This window comes from Rhinolophus sinicus, linkage group LG03 (assembly GCF_036562045.2).
Source record: "Rhinolophus sinicus isolate RSC01 linkage group LG03, ASM3656204v1, whole genome shotgun sequence".
Taxonomy (NCBI): Eukaryota; Metazoa; Chordata; class Mammalia; order Chiroptera; family Rhinolophidae; genus Rhinolophus; species Rhinolophus sinicus.
The window spans coordinates 610,934-632,129 of record NC_133753.1 but is presented as its reverse complement, the minus strand read 5'-3'; the positions used below and the strand labels follow the sequence as shown (position 1 = coordinate 632,129).

The 21,196-nt window shown below is 54.7% G+C and overlaps 3 gene segments (V, D, J or C); all 3 read right to left on the bottom strand.

Moving 5' to 3' along the window:
- LOC109455542 (immunoglobulin heavy constant epsilon) overlaps positions 1 to 21,196 on the bottom strand; it is a 144,166-nt gene that overhangs the window by 16,016 nt on the left and 106,954 nt on the right.
- LOC109455567 (immunoglobulin heavy constant alpha 2) overlaps positions 1 to 21,196 on the bottom strand; it is an 85,718-nt gene that overhangs the window by 26,026 nt on the left and 38,496 nt on the right.
- Positions 1,059 to 21,196, bottom strand: part of LOC109455540 (immunoglobulin heavy constant gamma 1) — a 58,807-nt gene continuing 38,669 nt past the window's right edge. The window contains 6 exon segments of the C gene segment in view: positions 1,059 to 2,209; positions 2,575 to 2,705; positions 4,031 to 4,351; positions 4,435 to 4,761; positions 4,859 to 4,915; positions 5,243 to 5,530. Of these exon segments, the coding sequence occupies positions 2,126 to 2,209; positions 2,575 to 2,705; positions 4,031 to 4,351; positions 4,435 to 4,761; positions 4,859 to 4,915; positions 5,243 to 5,333 (1,011 nt within the window).

Genomic DNA, 21,196 nt, shown 5'->3' with positions numbered 1-21,196 from the left:
CCACCCGTCCTGACCCTTCAGTACAGCCCACTTGCCCCTCCGTGCCATGGAAAATGCCCATGTCCCTTGGGCAAACCCAGGTCGAGTTCAGCCCATGTGGAAACTCTTCCCTGCTGAGTTCTTACTGACTGAGCCCTGACTAGTGTCGGGCTTTTTTTTGCCACCTCTGTGCCTTCTGGCCTGGCCTTTGCTGGCACACACACTCACATACACACACACTCACACGTTCTCACACACACACACCTATACACACATGCACATCCACACACACACACATACATGTCCTCACACACATACATGTCCACACATACACACACACTCACACGTTCTCACACACACACACCTACACACACATGCACATCCTCACACACACACATACATGTCCTCGCACACATATACACACACACTCACATGTTCTCACACACACACCTACACACACATGCACATCCACACACACACACACACATGTCCACACACACACACACAGAATGTGCCTGTTTTTGGAGATGGGGTTTTTCGGGATGTAATAAATTAAAGTGAAGCCATTAGGGTGGGTTCTAGTCCAGTCTAACCAGTGTCCTTCTAAGAAGAGGAGAAAAGGACACAGACACAGAGGGACGGCCATGTGAGGACGCGGCCCAGGAGCGAGGCCTCAGGAGGAACCAGCCCTGCAGGCCCCTGACCTGGGACTTCCGGCCTCCAGGACTGGAGAGGATTCGTTTCTGCTGTTCCAGCCGCCCAGGTGTGGGGCCATGTCACAGCAGCATGTGCCGACTGGTCCCCGTTATGCGTGTCTTGCTCCTGTCACGGTCAGAGCCAGGAGCAACTCCTGCATGCGACCCCCAGGCTGAAGCCTGCACCCACACGGCCCCCGCTGGCTCCTCACAGGCCACCTTCCTCACCCACTGGGAACAGGGACTGCTGGGAGCCTGGACCCCCCGCTGGACCCCCCGCTGGAGAGCAGGGGCGGGAGGGAGGGCGCTGGGAGGAGGCCGCTGCCTCAGCCAGGCTATGATGTCATCAGGCACGTCAGCAGAGCAAGACTCCCCAGTCAGAGATGGAATTTTTAAGGATGTTTTATTGTCATTTAAAAAAAGAGAAACAGGAAAGAAAATCAATGGGCTCCAGAAAATTAAAAAGAAAAAGCAACCCAGGCTACAAGGTGGTGTTTCCTTCGCATAATGTCGCACTGTGCAGCCCCTACAGCCTTGGGGGTCCGTTTCTCCTTCCTTCCCAGCTAGATGTGCTGACTGGCATTTGCTGAAGACATGAGGGGACATTGCGACCAGGGGCGTGAGGCCCTGCGACCCCGCTCCTTCCCGATGGCTCCCCGAGCAGAGGGCTCTCTTCAGTCCTCCCTCCTCTCAGCCCTGTCCCCCACGCCGGGGCTTAGGCCCCTATCCTCCTGGCACCCTGCACCCCAACACCCATGGAGGCTGCATCCCGCCCACCAGGGACCTGCTCACCAGGTGACCCTCTAGGACTCACACTGGCCGATCGCCCTGCCTCCCTGGGCATGTACAATCCTGGCCCAGGCCTTTCTCCGAGGCTCTCCTCTGGTGGAGGCAACCTGAGTGACCATGAGGGAACTTCTGGAAGCTTCCGGTGGGGGACGATGGCCCTTCCTTGCCTTGAGGTGGATGTTTCCACTCAGGACCCTCTCAGGAAGCCTGTGTCCTGGAGCCTGGCATGGACGGGCTTCTCACGGGAGCTGAGTCCTGCCCAATGGAACCGGGATGCAGGGCCTCCACCTCCTCCAGGATGAGCTTGCACATTGACCCCAGGCAGTGATGTCCGGGGCGAGGACGCACCACTCTGTGGCCCTTGGTGTCACACGGCCCTCGGGCGGTGTCTTGGGCTGCTGACGAGGGGACGGCAGACGTCCTTCAGCTCAGGCTGGGGCGGAACCTGCTGTCCACTCGGGTCTCCAAAGGGGTGGCTCAGGGCTAGGACGCAGCCCGTAGTGGCCATGAGGCCAGAGCAGGGGAGGTGCAGGCCCAGGGTGGCAGTGGGGTCAGAGGGCAGCGAGGTCAGAAGGCAGAGAACAGGTGTGGCCAGCAGGCTGGTGGCCCTGGGTCCCCGGCGGGGCCTTGGGCTGCCCTGGACATCCGCCTGGGGGGTGGCGCTAAGCCCCCTGCCCAATCATGTTCCTGTAGTCGGGCACGATGGTTCGCTTTAGTTCTACCACCGAGGAGAAGATCCATTTCACCTGCAGGCAGTGCGAGGACCCACGTCAGCCTCCCCAGCGCCAGTGAGGGAGGGCCAGGTGGGGACGGCGTGGGACAGTGTGGGACAGTGAGGGGACAGTGTGGGAGTGTGTGGGAGGGTCAGGTGGGGTTGATCTGGGAACAGTGTGGGGACAGTGAGAAATAGTGAGGGACAGTGAGGGCACAGTGAGGGACTGTGACGGACAGTGTGGGGACAGCAAGGGGACTGTTGGGATGGCATGGAGACAATGTGGGGACAGTGTGCGGACAGCATGGGACAGCATGGGGATGGCATGGGGACAGTGTGGGGACAGCAAGGGGACAGTGTGGGGATGGCATGGGGACAGTGTGGGGATGGTGGGCCCACCTTGAAGAGGGTGACAGTGGCACTGTAGCACACGCTGAGCAGGAAGAGGGTGATGAAGATGGAGATGGTGGTCCACAGCCCATCTAGCTCCCCGTCCTGGGCCTCCGCACAGCTGTCATCCAGGAGCACCTCTGGACAGGGAAGGGGTGGTCAGTGCTGGCCCGCCATGGCAGAGCCTTGTGGGGATCCCCTCTGTGACAGTGTGGGAGCCCCCGCCAGGCTGGGCCAGGGGCGCCCAGGTCCCACGTCCCTCCAACTTGGGCCCCAGATCTCCACCTGGCCTCTCCTCTCAGCCACCCTGCACTGGGCCCTGGGGAGAAGGCATCCTGACCGCAGGGCAGAGCCAGGCCTGTCTGCAGTCCATCCACCCAGTCCTCTGCCTCTCCCGGGGGTTGAGTCAGTGCCAGGACGTGCTGAGTGTGTGCCAAGTGCAGCAGCGGCTGGGGTGCTGGGACCAGTGGGCATGTCCAAGGGCTGGTCTGGGTGTGGGGGCGTTCTGCGTGTCAGGGAAGGTGTAGGTGCCCTGGGCAGGAGGAGGGCTGGTGTCTGAGCTGCTCAGTGTGTGGATAAGCCACTGAGTGGCCCCTGGGGCGTTGGAGGGCATGGGGCCAGGCTGGTGTCCATGTGGGGGTCCACGGGACCCGCCCCATGCTGTGGTCTGGGCCTGTGCAGGGTGTCCTGTGGGAGGCCCTAGAGTGTGTGTGCAGGAATGTGCACATATGTGCATGTGTGAAGAGGGTGCCATGAGCTGGCGTTGCTCAGCAGGAGGGGCTTGTTTCCAACGGGCATGGGCTCAGTGTCCATGGGGCATTGGGACAGTCTGTTCCATGGGCCCTGTGCCTGTCTCTGACCCTTTGGAGCAGGAGGATGAGTGCTCAGGAGTCGACAGGCCTGCCCCAGGCAGGACAAGGCCAGACAGAGCCAGTGCGTCTGAGGGCGGGTGGGGGCCGTGATCGTGAGGGCAAGGAGGGCCTGTGCCCTCACCGTGGGCCAGGCACGCCCCCCGTGTGGACACAGAGCCCCTGAGAGACCAGTGCACGGGGAACCCAGGAGACAAGGAAGCAGTCTCAGCGCGGGCTTGTACAGAGGTGGGGACTGAGCTCTCATGTCCTGTGGGGCTCCCCAAGGGCCCTGCCCCATCCACACCTCCAGCCTGGAGTGGCCATGGTGAGGGGCCTGAGGAGGGGCCTTAGCTGCCAAGCCCCTCCCCTGTCCTGGGCGGCCTGTGCAGACCCACAGGCTCGGCATCTCGCCCGCCCGCCCGCCCGCCCGGGTGGGACCGGCTCCCTCCCCTGGTGGTGCCAGCCAGCCTCAGAGGCCGGCCTGAGCTGTGTCTCAGAAAGAACCATAACAGCATCGCGGGGTCCCAGGGCGGAGCTGGGTGCTTTATTTCATGCTGGGGGCCCGGGGTGTGTACAAGGGTGGGCGCTGGGGCGCAGGACGCGTGCTCATTTACCGGGGCTTCGGGAGATGGATTTCTGGGTGTAGTGGTTGTGCAGGGCCTCGTGCATCACTGCACACGTGATGGTGTGTCCCTGCTGCCACCGGCCCTTGTCCAAGGTGAGCTTGCTGTACAGGAAGTAGGACCCGTCAGTGTCCAGCTGGGGCGGGGTCGTCTTGTACTTGTCCTCTGGCTCCGGCTGCCCGTTGCTCTGCCACTCCACGTTGATGTCCGACGGGTGGAAGTCTTTGACCAGGCAGGTCACGCTGACCGTGTCCTTGCTCAGCTCGTCCGTGTGCGGGGCCAGGACGTACAGCTGCGGCTCCTTGACCTGCCCTGTGGGACGGGGTCGGCACCGACGGTCACTCCCAGGCAGGGGCCAGCCCCCCGCGCCCCTGCCTCGCCTGTGTGTGCCCCACCTTTGGCCTTGGAGATGCTCCGCAGCACAGGGGACGGCATGTCCTTGTTCGACACCTTGCACTTGAACTCCTTGCCCTGCAGCCAGTCCTGGTGCAGGATGGGGAGGGAGCCCACCACACGCAAGGTGCTGTTGAACTGCTCCTCCTCAGACGTCATCTTGCCCGTGTTCACCTCCTTGCCGTCCACGTACCAGGTGAACGTGACGGGGGCCCCCTGAGCCACGTCCACCACCACACACGTGACCTCAGGCGTGCGGGAGATCATGAGGGTGTCCTTGGGTTTCGGGGGGAAGATGAAGACGGACGGCCCTCCCGGGATTTCAGGAGCTGGTGTGGGAGACACAGGGCTGGGGGTCAGCACCTCGGCGGGCCTCCCCGGGCACTTGTCCCCCCGTGGGCCCCCTCCTTGGGGCGGCTGACTTACCTGGGCATTTGGTTTTGGGACACTTGGAGCAGGGGTCTGTGACGTCTCCGAAGGGCACTGCAGAGAGAGCAGACGGGGGTTACTGGGAGCTGCCGGGACCTGGGGGGATGGCCCTGGGGGCTTGCTTAGGTCTGAGACCAGCGCCCACTTCTGCGGGGCCCAGAGGCCGGGGTTGGGGTGCCCAGGCTGGGCCCAGCTTGGGCCTGGTGGAAACTCCCAGAGAACCCCTCCCCAAGCTTGGGGGTTCTTCAGGTTCAGGAGACCGACAGCGCCCTGCCTGCTGCCCCAGGCTGGGTCAGCCGTCCCTGCCACGTGGTCCATCCAGGCATGAGGGCTGGCCCGGCCCGTGTCCTAGTGGCCGCCCTCCTGTGGCTGCGCTCTTACCTATCACGTCCACCTTGGTGTTGGTGGCCGGGTGTTTTACGTTGCAGATGTAGGTCTGGCTGCCCGAGCTGCTGCTGGGCACTGTCACCATGCTGCTGAGAGAGTAGAGCCCGGACTGCAGGACGGATGGGAAGGTGTGCACGCCGCTGGTCAGGGCGCCCGAGTTCCAGGACACAGTCACCGGCTCGGGGAAGTAGCTGGACACCAGGCAGCCCAGGGCCGTCGTGGAGCCAGACGTGCCTCCACAGCGGGGGGACAGCGGGAACACCTTCGGGGCCGTGTTGGAGGCTGCAAGAGACGGGGCCATGTGACTGCCAGCGCCTCACAGCAGCGAAGGTCTGAGCAGGGTCAGCTGCCTGGGCCGGGGCAGCGCTGAGCCCAGTGCCCGTCGCCAGTGTGTTTCCAGGAACTCTGCAGCCCAGCTGCCCCACAGGGCCCTCTGTGGCCACGGGCGCTGGACTCGTCAGCCCCATCAGTGCTGGACGGCTGCCTGCATTGCAGCCCCCCAGGCCCCAGAGCCCTGACCCCACTGAGCCTCTGTCTGAGTCCTGACCGGTGGCCCCTGCGTCTGGCTGGCTTCCACTGGTCCCCTGAGCCCAGTGCCCTGTCTCCCCAGTCTGGCCCTGCCCCAGGCGAGCAGGCGCCCCCCAGGTGTGGTGGGCCTGTGCCCCCCACTGCCCCTGCTCTGCTCCGTGTTAGAACCTCCTTCTTGGAGCCCTCATCTCTGTGGCCCTGCCGCCCAGCCCAGGCTCCTAAATCTGTGACTCTGGGCCCGCCAGCCCCTGCTAGGGCCCGCCTGGCATGGCTTCCTGAGCTGTCACACACCCTCCCGCTCAGGGATCTCTGCGCTCCGCCGTCCCAACGCTTAGGCCTGCCCAGACCATCCTGTCCTCGCTGAGCGCAGGCGGGAGCCTGGCACTGTCCTCTCCTGCCTCCTACCAGCACCCCAGCCCGTGTGGGCCAGGCCTGTCCCCGGCCCTGGGCCCCTCTGCTCAGCCCCAGGGCCCTGCCCACCTCCCCCAGCCCTTCCCCCCACAGCCTCAGCCAGAGGCCCCACCAGGCCCCATCGGCCCTGTTGCTTCCCTCCGCCGGGTCCAGGGCCCTGTGCCACCCCCATGCTGTCGCGTGTCCACCCCTGCTGTCCCACGTCATCACAGGCCCCCGGAGCAGGACTGGTGCCCCTGGGATCAAGAACTTTGGCCCTCTGGACCCCTCCAGGGTGCCCCTCCCCTCCAGCCCCAGAGCTGGTCCTGCCAGGGCCCCCTGCACACTCCACACCAGCTTGCTGTCCACCTGGTCCCAGCCGGGCCCTCACCTGGCTCACACTCTCCTGCACAGGGAGGCTACCCAGGCCCCATCCCCATCGCTCAGCCCAGCCGTCTCTGCTGCTCCCACCTAGGCCAGGCCTCCTCAGGTCCGGCCCCTTGTCGCCTGAGCTCCGGGGCTGAGCCTGCCCTCCGGCCCTCCCAGCTCACGTGTGCAGGCCCAGCTGCGCTCCCTCTGTGCCTGGCTGGCTCACCTCGTCCCAGCTGCCTGCGTCCTGGTCCTTGCGTCTCACACTGGGCCCTGGTCTCCTGACCACCTGAGCCGGGTTCTGCCAGCTCAGGCCAAAGCCCTCCTTGCCTTTGGGCTTCTTTTTCCCCTGCCTTGGGCCCTCAACTGACCAGCTGGACCCCTGCCCTACCTCTGCCAGCTGCCCGGCTGAGTCCTTGCACAGACCTACACACCTGTACCTGCCGTGCCTCCTCCCTGCAGCTCCTGGCCAAACTGCCCCCTTCCCCGACGGCCCCAGGACAGCTCTCCCCTCATCTGCTCACCCCTGCCAGACAGTGTCGAGAGCCTGGGGCGGCCCCTGCCCTGCCTCCTGCCCCCTGCTCACCTGCACAGCTCTGCCAGCTCCCCCGACCTCCAGGGCAGCTCCCTGCCCTGCCACCTGCCCCCTGCTCACCTGCACAGCTCTGCCAGCTCCCCCGACCTCCAGGGCAGCTCCCTGCCCTGCCACCTCTCCCCTGCTCACCTGCACAGCTCTGCCAGCTCCCCCGACCTCCAGGGCAGCTCCCTGCCCTCCCACCTCTCCCCTGCTCACCTGCACAGCTCTGCCAGCTCCCCCGACCTCCAGGGCAGCTCCCTGCCCTCCCACCTGCCCCCTGCTCACCTGCACAGCTCTGCCAGCTCCCCCGACCTCCAGGGCAGCTCCCTGCCCTGCCACCTGCCCCCTGCTCACCTGCATAGCTCTGCCAGCTCCCCCGACCTCCAGGGCAGCTCCCTGCCCTGCCACCTGCCCCCTGCTCACCTGCATAGCTCTGCCAGCTCCCCCGACCTCCAGGGCAGCTCCCTGCCCTCCCACCTCTCCCCTGCTCACCTGCATAGCTCTGCCAGCTCCCCCGACCTCCAGGGCAGCTCCCTGCCCTGCCACCTCTCCCCTGCTCACCTGCACAGCTCTGCCAGCTCCCCCGACCTCCAGGGCAGCTCCCTGCCCTCCCACCTCTCCCCTGCTCACCTGCATAGCTCTGCCAGCTCCCCCGACCTCCAGGGCAGCTCCCTGCCCTCCCACCTGCCCCCTGCTCACCTGCATAGCTCTGCCAGCTCCCCCGACCTCCAGGGCAGCTCCCTGCCCTCCCACCTGCCCCCTGCTCACCTGCACAGCTCTGCCAGCTCCCCCGACCTCCAGGGCAGCTCCCTGCCCTCCCACCTGCCCCCTGCTCACCTGCATAGCTCTGCCAGCTCCCCCGACCTCCAGGGCAGCTCCCTGCCCTGCCACCTGCCCCCTGCTCACCTGCATAGCTCTGCCAGCTCCCCCGACCTCCAGGGCAGCTCCCTGCCCTGCCACCTCCCCTGCTCACCTGCACAGCTCTGCCAGCTCCCCCGACCTCCAGGGCAGCTCCCTGCCCTGCCACCTCTCCCCTGCTCACCTGCATAGCTCTGCCAGCTCCCCCGACCTCCAGGGCAGCTCCCTGCCCTCCCACCTCTCCCCTGCTCACCTGCATAGCTCTGCCAGCTCCCCCGACCTCCAGGGCAGCTCCCTGCCCTCCCACCTGCCCCCTGCTCACCTGCACAGCTCTGCCAGCTCCCCCGACCTCCAGGGCAGCTCCCTGCCCTCCCACCTCTTCCCTGCTCACCTGCATAGCTCTGCCAGCTCCCCCGACCTCCAGGGCAGCTCCCTGCCCTCCCACCTGCCCCCTGCTCACCTGCACAGCTCTGCCAGCTCCCCCGACCTCCAGGGCAGCTCCCTGCCCTCCCACCTCCCCCCTGCTCACCTGCATAGCTCTGCCAGCTCCCCCGACCTCCAGGGCAGCTCCCTGCCCTGCCACCTCTCCCCTGCTCACCTGCATAGCTCTGCCAACTCTCCAGACTTCGTGGGGGCAGCTCCCTGCCCTGCCACCTGCCCTGCTCACCTGCACAGCTCTGCCAGCTCCCCCGACCTCCAGGGCAGCTCCCTGCCCTCCCACCTCTCCCCTGCTCACCTGCATAGCTCTGCCAGCTCCCCGACCTCCAGGGCAGCTCCCTGCCCTGCCACCTGCCCCCTGCTCACCTGCACAGCTCTGCCAGCTCCCCCGACCTCCAGGGCAGCTCCCTGCCCTCCCACCTCTCCCCTGCTCACCTGCATAGCTCTGCCAGCTCCCCCGACCTCCAGGGCAGCTCCCTGCCCTCCCACCTGCCCCCTGCTCACCTGCATAGCTCTGCCAGCTCCCCCGACCTCCAGGGCAGCTCCCTGCCCTGCCACCTGCCCCCTGCTCACCTGCATAGCTCTGCCAGCTCCCCTGACCTCCAGGGCAGCTCCCTGCCCTCCCACCTGCCCCTGCTCACCTGCATAGCTCTGCCAGCTCCCCCGACCTCCAGGGCAGCTCCCTGCCCTGCCACCTGCCCCCTGCTCACCTGCATAGCTCTGCCAGCTCCCCTGACCTCCTGGGGCAGGTCCCTGCTCTTCTGCTACCTGCCCCTGCTCACCTGCATAGCTCTGTCAGCTCCCCGACCTCCAGGGCAGCTCCCTGCCCTGCCACCTGCCCCCTGCTCACCTGCATAGCTCTGCCAGCTCCCCTGACCTCCTGGGGCAGGTCCCTGCTCTTCTGCTACCTGCCCCTGCTCACCTGCATGGCTCTGCCCTCGTCCCTAGAGCTTCTGGCCCGCAGTAGCCCGCTGCTCCTCCTTTCCTTGGGCCCCCGTGCCCTCAGGTCTGTGAGACGCGCCCAGGCTGCGTGTCTCCCCAGGCCCAGCCCAGGGCCCTCAGCCTAGTGCAGCCCCATCCCTGGTCTCATCCGTCTCCTGACACTGGGCTTTGCTCCCTGGAGCGGCCAGCACCCACTCTCTCTGGCCAGCTCTGCCCTGAACACCTGCTTCACCCTAGTCTCCTCCCAGAGGAGCTCCTGGCCCTGCCTGGTCCCAGGCTCTGTTCTCTCCATCATCCCCGCAAGCCCCGTCTGGAACTTTGCTCCTTCCAGTTGCTGGTCAGCTGCCCTGTGCCCAGCAGCTGTTGCCTAGAGCCCCGACCCCGGCTCCGGCCCCGGCCCCTGCCACCACTGGCAGAGCTGCCCGCTGGACCTCACGCTGTCTGCGCTCTGAGCACGCTCCTGCCGCTGTGTGCTGCTCGCCGGCTGCCCTCAGCCCAGGTTCCCACGGTCTCCTCCTCTGACACTACCCACTGGCCTGGACAGGACTCTTAGGCCACCTGGGGTCCTCTTCCTCCCCTGCATCCTCTCTCAGACCCATTGTCCATTCTAGCAGGGGTCCTGCTTAGCTCTGCTCCAGCCCAGAGCCCAGCCTGTGACCCCTGCACAGCTGGCCAAGCACAGCCCTCAGGCTTCTGCCCCCAGCTCACCGCATCCTTCCAAGGCCCTGGCCTGACCGACCGTTGCCGGCCTCCAGTGTGTTCAGGCCTGCTGCACAGACGTGCCCTGCCCATGGGTCCCTGGCTCCTGTGCCGAGTTGGGCCGTGGCCTGAGGCCACCTGCACTCTCCATGCTGGCTCAGCTGCTCCAGTCCCTCTGTGTGGTTCCCGAGGGCCTGGTCTCCCCTCAGCTCCTGTGGCAGGTCCCACTGTCCCCACCACCCTCCCTCTGAGCCCTGCTCTGTGTGGACCCCGCTCACCAGGGGTTGGGGCCATGCAGGCGCCCCACCCTGCTCGCTCTGGTCCCAGGTGCATGACGCTCTTGTGGCTGGGCTCTGTGCCCCTGCTTCCTAGGAGCTGGTAGCCGGGCCCCACCCCCAGGGGTGAACCCCCCCTGCAGCCCCACGAAGACTAAGAACTAGATTGAAACTGGCAGCATGGCTTGCTTCCTGAAGTTCCCTTTTTTCTGGGTGGTTTCTGCGTCAAGGGTCCTGGGGGAGTCCAGACATGGCCGAGGTTACCTCACGTGGGTGTGTGGGGGTGATGTGATGCGGGCACCCGGGACCCAGGGGAGAGTGTGGGCACCTGGCCGTCACACACTGCTCTTGGCTCTCTGCCCCCATGGGACTGTGCCCACTCAGCCCCCACAGGCTGGGAGCTGGGCCTCTTGCCTGAGCCTCCCGACGTCCCTGGCTGTGGTGGGCTCCTCTCTTGACCCCGGCGAGTGTGCGGTGTGGGCGCAGGCCATCCAGCTCACAGCCTGCAACCGAGCCCTGGCCCCATCTGGTCCACCCAGCAGGGCAGCTCCCAAGGAGCCTGCTGTCTTGCTCCAGGTCCCCAGCTCTTCCTCCCCTGGCTGTGTCCGTGGCCTGATCCCTGACCAAAGGTGCAAAGACCACAGTCAGAGGAAAGATGTCCTCCAGAGGACAGACAGAAGTCTGATGTGCAAGGACAAAGTCCACAGTGGTCACCGGGGCCCAGACATGCCTCTGGCTGGACAGCATGCCGTCCCTGCACTTCCTGTGGCCAAGACCCCGCGGTCCTGTGTGAGGGACGCGAGCCTTCAGTGTCTGAAGTATCTCACAGCTCACCCCTGCCCTGTGTCTGCCCCTTGGCCATCTGACAACTTCGAGGTCCAGCCTGGATATGGGGGATGGCTGGGAGGCATGGAGCCTCCACCCCAGAAGGACCAGGGGCCAGGAAGGCTATGGGAGAGCGACGGGCAGGGCTCCTTCTAAGGGTCAGTGGGCAGGGCTTGTGTCCTCAGGCCTGCAGAGCAGAGTCCAGTGCGCAGGAAGAGATCATTTAACAGACGTAGGAGAGGAGTGGCCCCTCCCACCCATGGTTTTGCAGTGCCCAGCACTCCGGTGTCCTGGGGGCTGCCACATCCGGTGACAGCCTCCTGCAGGCCCTTTCTCGCACCATGTCCCAAAGTCTGGGGTTTCCTGCAGCAGCACCCACATCCAAGCCCCAGGACATGATCTGGTGGGGCACAGGCAACCCAGTGAGGGGCTTGAAGGCTCTGCCTGGAGTCTAGCACCTGGGCTGGGTGGGCTCCCCGCGCCCCCCCCCATGGTCTCCAAGAGCCTCTCTGTGGTGTGGGGACTCCCAGCATGGCGCCTTGGTGGCAGCTGCACATGCCCGGAGCCTGCCTCTCAGGAGCAGCCACACCTCCCTGGGTCCTGCTCTCAGAAGTCCAGCAGTGGCCCGTCTGCAGCCTCCCCCACAGAGGCGGTCACACAAGCCTGTGGGGTCTGGATCACGGGGCAGCCAGTGGCCCCACCTATGCGGGGGCTGGGCGAGGTGCTGGGAGCCCGTGGTCCTGGGACTATTGCTCTGGCCACAGCCCTGGTGAAGGGACTGTCCTCCAGTCCCGCCCTGGGACTAACTGGTGATAAACCTGCTTCCTCTCCACGGTGCCCAGGTCACCTTGAGTTCTCGGTCCAGTCACTCGGCGTCCAGCTCTGTGAGCTGGGAGCAGTGCTTCCGGCTTCTGGAGAAGCACACTGATCTACGGTATCTCTGGTCGGCTCCACGAATCGGTACGTTTGGCGAAACCCCGGAGTGTGCAGGCTGGTGGGTGTTTGCCCATGGAGTCCACTCCCACCTATATGTCCAGGTTTCTGGCAAATCATGCACCCCACCTGTGGTCCCCATGCTGCCTACCCAGTGCTGGTGGGGGGGGTGTCAGGCGATCAGTCTCTTGGGGTCATTACAAGATATCAGGCACAGGTGGGGTGATTCTTTGGCTGACATGGGTGTGACAGTGTGATCTGGGCTTTCTCAGAACCCACACACACGACCCACCCCAGTTCTCAAGGCCCCGATCTTTCCAGATGAACCCTCTCACATGAGAACGTTTGTGAGGCAGTGTTCACCTAGTGTTGAAATTTTGCGAGCCCTCGTATTGAATTTGGGTTTGGCTTTCAAAAACAAGATGAAAGAGACGGTGTTCACAGAAGCCCCTTCCTATGGTTTGTCCCCAACTGGCCCAGTGCAGGGAAGACAGCAGCCAGGCCCAGACCCAATGATGCTCATCCTGCCCCCACCTAACCCATTGCAGCAGCGTCTGCCCCCCACACTCCAGGGTGGATACGTGGGGCCAGTGCCCACTTTCAAGGCTCTGTTCGCCAGAGCACTTCCTACCCGTTGCTCTGAAAGTCCAGCTTGAGTCCAGAAAACATAACCCTCCAGGCATTTCAGGAGGGAGCGGACACCACCCAGGGAGCAAACATGCACAAAATCGAAACAAGGGCTGATGGACCACAGTCAGGGCAACTGTGCTGCTTCCAGAGCCCGCCAGGCCTGTGGACCAGGGAAGCTCCTTACACTCGCGGCTGCAGGAGGCCACTCACTCAAAGTGTCAGAGAAATGCTCCATCTCTGTGGTGCGGTTTGTGTGGCCGTCGGGGTGGCCTGCAGGCCCCACTGCTCTCTCCTCTCCGTGTCATCTTCCTTATGTCCCCTCCTTAATTCCAAATGTAGAGAAAGAACTGCAAACTGTCCTTCCCCATAGGATTTGAAGTCTTGCTTTCCAGCAATCGTCAATTTCACTCAAATAAACTCATAAATTCTCTACAGGTGTGGACGTTCTTATGTCAACAGTTGGATCTTGTTTGTTTGTTTATTATTTTAATTTATCCATTCAGACACTCTATATCGTTCATTGGATAATTTAATCTATTTACATTTATTTTATTTTATTTTTTCATTTTTTATTCGTTTCAGGTGTACAAAACACTGTAATAGTTAGACATCTATCATTTATACCTCTCACAAAGTGATAACCCCCCAATCCACTCTCCCTCTGACATCGCACACAGCCGTTACATTTCCACTGACTCTATTCCTAATGCTGTACTCTGCTTCTTGTAAATCTACATCTATCTATCTATGTATCTATCTATGTATCTATCTATCTATCTATCTATCTATCTATCTATCTATCTATCTATCTATCTATCTATCCATCCTTGTAGTTGACATTCATTATTGTTCAGCTTCAGCTTCAGGTGTGCAGTGCAGTGATCAGGCATCTACATCATCCCTGAGGTGGTCTCCCTAATGAGACAAGTGTCCATCGGATACCCTACAAAATCTTTACAACATTATTGATTACATTCCCCAAATTAACTTTTGTGATCCCGTGGCCATCTTGTGGTTACTGACTGCTTTCTAATCCCCTCACCTTCCCCCTTATCCCCACCCCCTCCCATCTAGCAACCCTCAGTTTTTCCTCTATGTCTCTGAGACTGTTTCTGATTAGTTCATTCATTTATTCTTTTCTTTAGATTCCACATATAAGTGAGATCATATGGTATTTGTCTTTCTCTGTCTGACTTATTTCACTTAACATAATGTTCTCTAGGTCCATCCATGTTGTTGCAAATGGTAAGATTTCATTCTTCTTTATGGCTGCGTAATACTCCATTGTATAAATGTACCACAGTTTCTTAATCCAGTCGTCTACCAATGGGCATTTTGGTTGTTTCCATGTCTTGGCTATTGTGTATAGTGCTGCAATAAACATAGGCGTGCATAAAGATTTTTGAATTAGAGTTTTGGATTTCTCTGAATAGACACCCAAGAGTGGAATTGCTGGATCATAAGGTAGTTCCATTTTCAATCTTTTGAGATACCTCCATACTGTTTTCCACGGTGGCTGCACCAATTTGCAATCCCACCAACAGTGCACAAGGGTTCACTTTTCTCCACATCCTCACCAGCACTTGTTTGTTGATTTATTGATGACAGCCATTGTGACCGGAGTGAGGTGGTATTTCATTGTGATTTTTGTTTGCATTTCTCTAATGATTAGTGAGGTTGAGCATTTTTTCATATGTCTGTTTGCCATCTGTATGTCCTTTTTAGAAAAATGTCTCTTCATGTCCTCGGCCAATTTTTAAATTGGATTGTTTGTTTTTTTGGTATTGAGTTGAATGATTTTTTTAAATAAATTTGTGATATTAACCCCTTATCATTGACAAATATCTTCTTCCATTCAGTAGGCTCCTTTTTTGTTTTATTGATAGTTTCCTTTGCTGTGAAAAAACTTTTTAGTTTGATGTAATTCCACATGTTTATTTTTTCTCTTACTTCCCTTGACCAAGGGGATGTATCAGTAAAAATCTTACTCCCGGTAATGTCTGTAAAGTTTCTTCCTATATTTTCTTCTAAGAGTTTTATGGTTTTAGATCTTACATTTAAGTCTTTAATCCACTTTGAATTTATTCTTGTATATGGTGTAAGGAGGTCGTCCAGCTTCATTTTTTTTGCATGTGTCTGTCCAGGTTTCCCAGCACCATTTATTGAATAGACTGTCTTTACCCCAATATAAATTCTTGCTTTGACCATATAGGCATGGATTTATTTCTGGGCTCTCTATTCTGTTCCATTGATCTATGTGTCTGCTTTTATGCCAGTACCATGCTGTTCTGATTACTGTAGCCTTGTAGTATAATTTGATGTCAGTATCGTGATACGTGTCACTTTGTTCTTATTTCTCAAGATTGCTGGGGCTATCCGGGGTCATTTATGGTTCCACATAAAGTTTAGGATTATATGTTCTATTTCTGTGAAAAATGTCCTTGGTTGTTTGATAGGAATTGCATTGAATTTGTATATTGCCTTAGGCAGTAGGGACATTTTAATGATATTAATTCTTCCTATCCATGAGCATGGTATGTGTTTCCATCTATTTGTATCTTCTTTAATTTCTCTCTTCAGTGTCTTATAATTTTCTGAGTACAGGTCTTTTACCTTTTTGGTTAAATTTATTCCTAGGTATTTTATAGTCTTTGAAGCAATTGTAAATGGGACTGTTTTCTTAATTTCTCCTTCTGATATTTTATTATTGGTATATATAAATGCAACTGATTTCTGAATAATAATTTTGTATCCTGCTACTTTCCTAAATTCATTTATCAGCTCTAGTAGTTTTTTGGTGGAGTCTTTAGGGTTCTCTCTCTATAGTATCATATCATCTGCGTATAATGACAGTTTTACTTCCTCCTTACTGATTTGGATGCCTTTTATTTCTTTTTCTTGTCTGATTGTTGTGGCTAGAGCTTCCAGCACTATGTTGAATAGAAGTGGAGAAAGTGGGCAACCTTGCCTTGTTCCTGATCTTAAGGGGAATGGTTTTAGCTTTTCCCCATTGAGTATGATGTTAACTGTGGGTTTATCATATATGGCCTTTATTATGTTGAGGAATGATCCCTCTATTCCCACTTTCTTAAGAGTTTTTATCATAAATGGCTGCTGTATTTTGTCAAATGCTTTTTCTGCATCTATTGATATGATCACATGATTTTTATTTTTCAGTTTGTTGATGTGGTGTATCACATTAATTGATTTGCAGATGTTGAACCACCTTGCATACCAGGCATGAATCCCACTTGATCACGGTGTATGATCTTCTTAATGTATTGCTGAATTCTGTTCACTAATATTTTGTTGAGGATTTTTGCATCTATGTTCATTAGAGATATCGGCCTGTAGTTTTCTTTTTTTGTGGTGTCTTTGTCTGATTTTGGGATCAGGTGATAGTGGTCTCACAAAAAGTGTTTGGGAGCCTTCCCTCCTTCTGGATTTTTTGGAATAGCTTGAGGAAAATAGGTGATAATTCTTTTTTGAATATTTCATAAAATTCACCTGTAAAGCCATCTGGTCCGGGGCTTTTGTTTGTTGGGAGCTTGTTGATTACTTATTCAGTTTCCCTGGTGGTAATCAGTCTATTCAGGTTTTCTGTTTCTTCTTGAGTTAGCCTTGGAAGGTTGTGTGCTTCTAGAAAGTTGTCCATTTCTTTCAGATTGTCTAATTTGTTGGCATATAGTTGCTCATAGTAATTTCTTAAAATTTTTTTGTATTTCTGTGGTGTCTGTTGTCACTTCTCCTCTTTCATTTCTGATTTTATTAATTTGAGTCCTCTCTTTTTTTGATGAGTCTGGCTAAAAGATGTCGATTTTGTTTATCTTCTCGAAAAACCGGCTCTTGGATTCACTGATCTTTTGTATTGTTTTTTTGGTCTCTGTTTCATTTATTTCCACTCTGATCTTTATTATCTCCTTCCTTGTACTCCGTTTGGGCTTATTTTGCTGTTCTTTTTACAGATCCCTTAAGTGTAAGGATAACATGTTGATTTGTGATTTTTCTTGTTTCTTTAGGTAGGCCTGCATTGCTACGAATTTCCCTCTTAGGACTGCTTTTGCTGCATTCCATAGATTTTGGGTTGCTGTGTTTTCATTTTCATTTGTCTCGAGACATCTTTTGATTTCTTCCTAGATCTCATTGTTGATCCATTCATTATTTAGTAACATGCTATTCAGCCTCCATGTATTTGTGTGTCTTCCAATTGTTTACCTGTAGTTGATTTCTAATTTCATAGCACTGTGGTCAGAGAAGACACTTGGTCTGATTTCAATTTTCTTAAATTTATTGAGACCTATTTTGTGGCCTATCTTGGGAAATGTTCTATGTGTACTTGAGAAAAGAATGTGTATTCTGAAGGTTTGGGGTGAAATGCTCTGAAAATATTGATTACTTCCAACTGGTCCAATGTGTCATTTAAGGGCGCTGTTTCCATATTTATTCTCTGTCTGGAGGACCTGTCCCTTGTTGTCAGTGGTGTGTTGAAGGCCCTACTATGATAGTGTTACTGTTGATCTCTGTCTTTATGTCAGTCAATATCTGTTTATATATTTAAGTGCTCCTATGTTGGGTGCATAGATGTTTACTAGGATTATGTCTTCTTGTTGGATCGATGCCTTTATTATGATATAGTGCCCATCTTTGTCTTTTAATATGTTCTTCATTTAAAAGTCTATTTTGTCAGATATAAGTATTGCTACTCCAGATTTTTTTCTCATTTCCATTTTCATGAAATATCTTTCTCTAACCCTTCACTTTCAGCCTGTGTGTCTTTTGATCTGAGGTGAGTCTCTTGTGTACAGCATATGCAAGGGTCTTGTTTTCTTATCCACTCAGCCACCCTATGTCTTTTGATTGAAACATTTAATCCATTTACATTTAAAGTGATTATTCATAGGTACATAGTTATTGCCATTTTGTTATTTGTATTTCTGGTCTTCATTAGTTAGATTGTTTTCGTCTATCTTCTGTTTACAGAAGCCCTTTTAACATTTTCTGCATTGCTGATTTGGAGGTAATGAATCCCTTTGGCTTATTCTTTCCTGGGAAGCTCTTGATCGCTCCTTCAATTTTAAATGATAGCCTTGCTGGATGAAGCAGTCTAGGTTGTAGGCCTTTGTTTTTCATCACTTTGAGTACCTCCTGCCACTCCCTTCTGGCCTGCAAAGTTTCTGTAGAAAAGTTATTTGATAGTCTTATAGGAATTCCTTTGTATGTAACCCACTGTATTTCTCTTGCTGCTTTTAGGATTCTCTCTTTGTCTTTAACCTTTGCCATCTTAACTATGATGTGTCTTGGTGTGGGCCTGTTTGGGTTCATCTTGGTTGGAACTCTCTGCACTTCCTGGGCTTGTATGTTGGTTTCCTTCACCAGGTTAGGGAAGTTTTCAGACATTATTACTTCAAATATGTTCTCGATCCCTTGCTTCCTCTCTTCACCTGCTGGTATTCCTATGATGCGCATGTTGTTGCGTTTGATGTTATCCCAGAGGTCTCTTAAACCATCTTCATTGTTTTTTATTCTTTTTCCTTTTTGTTGTTCTGCTTGGGGGATCTCTGCTAACTTGTCTTCTAAATCGCTGATTTGATCCTCTGCCTCGTTTAACCTGCTGGTAATTCCTTCAAGTATCTTCTTTATTTCAGTTATTGTAGTCTTTAGTTCTAACTGGTTGTTCTTTATGGTTTCTCTATCCTTCTTATCACCAGTATTCTGAACTTTGTCTCTGAGAGGTTGCTTACCTCTATTTCATTTGGTTCCAATTCTGGAGGTTTCTTCTGTTCTTTTATTTGGGATATGTTTCTTTGTTTCCCCATTCTGGCTGACTCTGTTTGCTTTGATGTATTAGGTAGATCTCCGAGGGTTCTTAGTCTTTGCTGGATGAGCTTATGTAGTATGTGTCCTTTATATTTGACTTGCACGACTTCCCTGTTCTCCTGTGCATGTGCTCCAAAGGTGACCCTTGTATTGTGTATATTGCCCTGTTAAAGTTGAGCTTTAATTGCTTTTGGCTCATCAGTAGGTGGGATTGACTCCTAGGCTGTCTAGTTGTGAGACTTGGCTCTGCCCACGGTGGATGAGCTGCTGCATGAGGGTTGACCACTCACATGAGACTTGGCCCCTATGGGCTCTTGTTTCTGTAGAGAAGTCCCTCTGGATGTGTCACTTGTAGGTCAAACCTGGTAGTACTCTGATTTGGTCTGGAGTTGGCCTCTGGGTGTGTTGTAGGGACCTGGTATAGGGCAATTTCATAGCAAAATAAATCAACAAGCACAAGAACAACAACAGAGAAAACAACCAAGTACACTCACATTGTAAAAACAACCAATAGCCCATATTCAACACAGGCAAACATATCAAAAATACACACACACACACACAAACACACACACTAAATCAATACAGAAAAGTGGAAAGAGGGAGGAAAAGTAGGGTATGGAAGAGAAAAAAGGAAAAGAAGAGAGGGCGTGACATCATAAAAATGGCAGCGTGAAGTGAGCCTCTTGAACTCTCCCCTGGAATTTATAATAAATTGAACAACTATAACTCCACAAAGGACTCCCTGTGCAGCAGACAGGAAAAACTAAGAGGAACACTACACAAATAACCTAAAGGTGGGCAACTTGTGCTAGTGGGGGAGGAGGGAAGGGAGAAGTGCGGAGATGGAGCCGCGCGGGTGCAGGACGCAGACCCAGCTCAGTGCTCCGAGCTCGCTGCATCCTGGAACTACCGCAGCTGCGGGAGAGGGAAGAACTCGGACTGCTAGGGCTCCGCCAGGGCTCCACAGGGCTGAAGGAACAGCATATAACACGGCTCAACCCAACACTCATGGCAGAGACCTCGGAGCAAAACTGAGGGAAGAAGGCTGAAAATGGTGGTTTAAGCCCTCACTGCCGAGCAGAGAATGGAAGCCTTAGGCTCTGAGACTAGCCGTCCCCTCCCTACCCTCCCAGAGCTCACCCTGCCCCCACCTGCCCAGTGCTAGAAGCGGAACAGTAGCAGTGTCAGATCAAAGGGACAGAATATTTGCAGTTCTGAGGACTGTGGTCCACAGACACAGATTCGCAGCCCAACTAGTTCCAGCAAAGGGGAGGGAGCTGTGGAAGGAGGACTGGCTGTGGTGATGGTCACCGTTGTGGGGACAGAGTCCCAGAGAGCACTTTCCAGGCTCTTGGCCTCACGTGGGGAGGTGCTGGTTTGGGTAGTAAATGACCATCAGCTGTGATTGGTTGGCCATCAGCTGTAACCAGCTAGCCAGGATACGCTAGGCCAAAAAAGAACACCCACGGAGCCATAGATAGGGGAGTCATACCACTATATTCTCTCTGGCGGCCGGGCAAGACACACGCAGTAGTAGCCACATGATCCGCAGTCTGCCATTCATGTCTCTGCCTGCCAACCAACCAACCAATCAATGCAGCCCCGCAGTTATATCAGTAGTGGTTACTTCTGGGTAACCACAAAAAAAAAAAAATCCAGAACTTAAATATATACTGTAATAAAAGAAGAAACAGAGGGAAATATCATAGAATACCACCACACAGAAATAATAGACAACAACAAAAAGGCAATGGAGACACAGTCTTACCAGAAAACTAAAGATAGAATGACAGGAAATCCTCACATATCAACAATCACTCTAAACGTAAATGGATTGAACTCACCAATAAAAAGGCACAGAGTAGCAGATTGGATCAAAAAAACGAAACCCAACCATATGCAGTCTCTTAAGAGACACATCTCAGCTAAAGGGACAAACAGACTCAAAATGAAAGGGTGGAAATTGACACTCCAAGTGAATGGTATCCAGAGAAAATCAGGTGTACAAAATCATCTGATATCAGATGAAAGAGACTTCAGGATACAAAAGGTAACAAGAGACAAAGATGGACATTTCATAATGATAAAGGGGACTCTACAATAAGAAGACATAACAGTCATCAATATTTATGCCCCCAATCAGGGAGCACCGAAATAAACCAAGCAACTACTAACAGAACTAAAGGGAGAAATTGACCAAGACACAATTATACTAGGGGACTTAAATACATCATTGACAGCTATGGATAGATCATCCAAACAGAAAATAAATAACGAAATAGCAGCCCTAAATGACACATTAGATGAAATGGACATAATTTACATTTATAGAGCACTTCATCCTAAAACATCAGACTATACATTTTTTTTTCAGTGTACACAGAAAATTCTCTAGGATAGACCATATATTGGGACATAAGACTAGCCTCAGCAAATCTAAGAAGACTGAAATCATACCAAGCATATTCTCTGATCACAAGGCTTTGAAATTGGATATCAACTGCAAAAAGAAAGCAGGAAAACCCACAAATACATGGAGATTAAACAAGATACTTTTATTTTATTTTATTTTATTTTTTTATTTTTTAAATTTATTGGGGTGACAATTGTTAGTAAAATTACATAGATTTCAGGAGTACAATTCTGTATTACATCATCTATAAA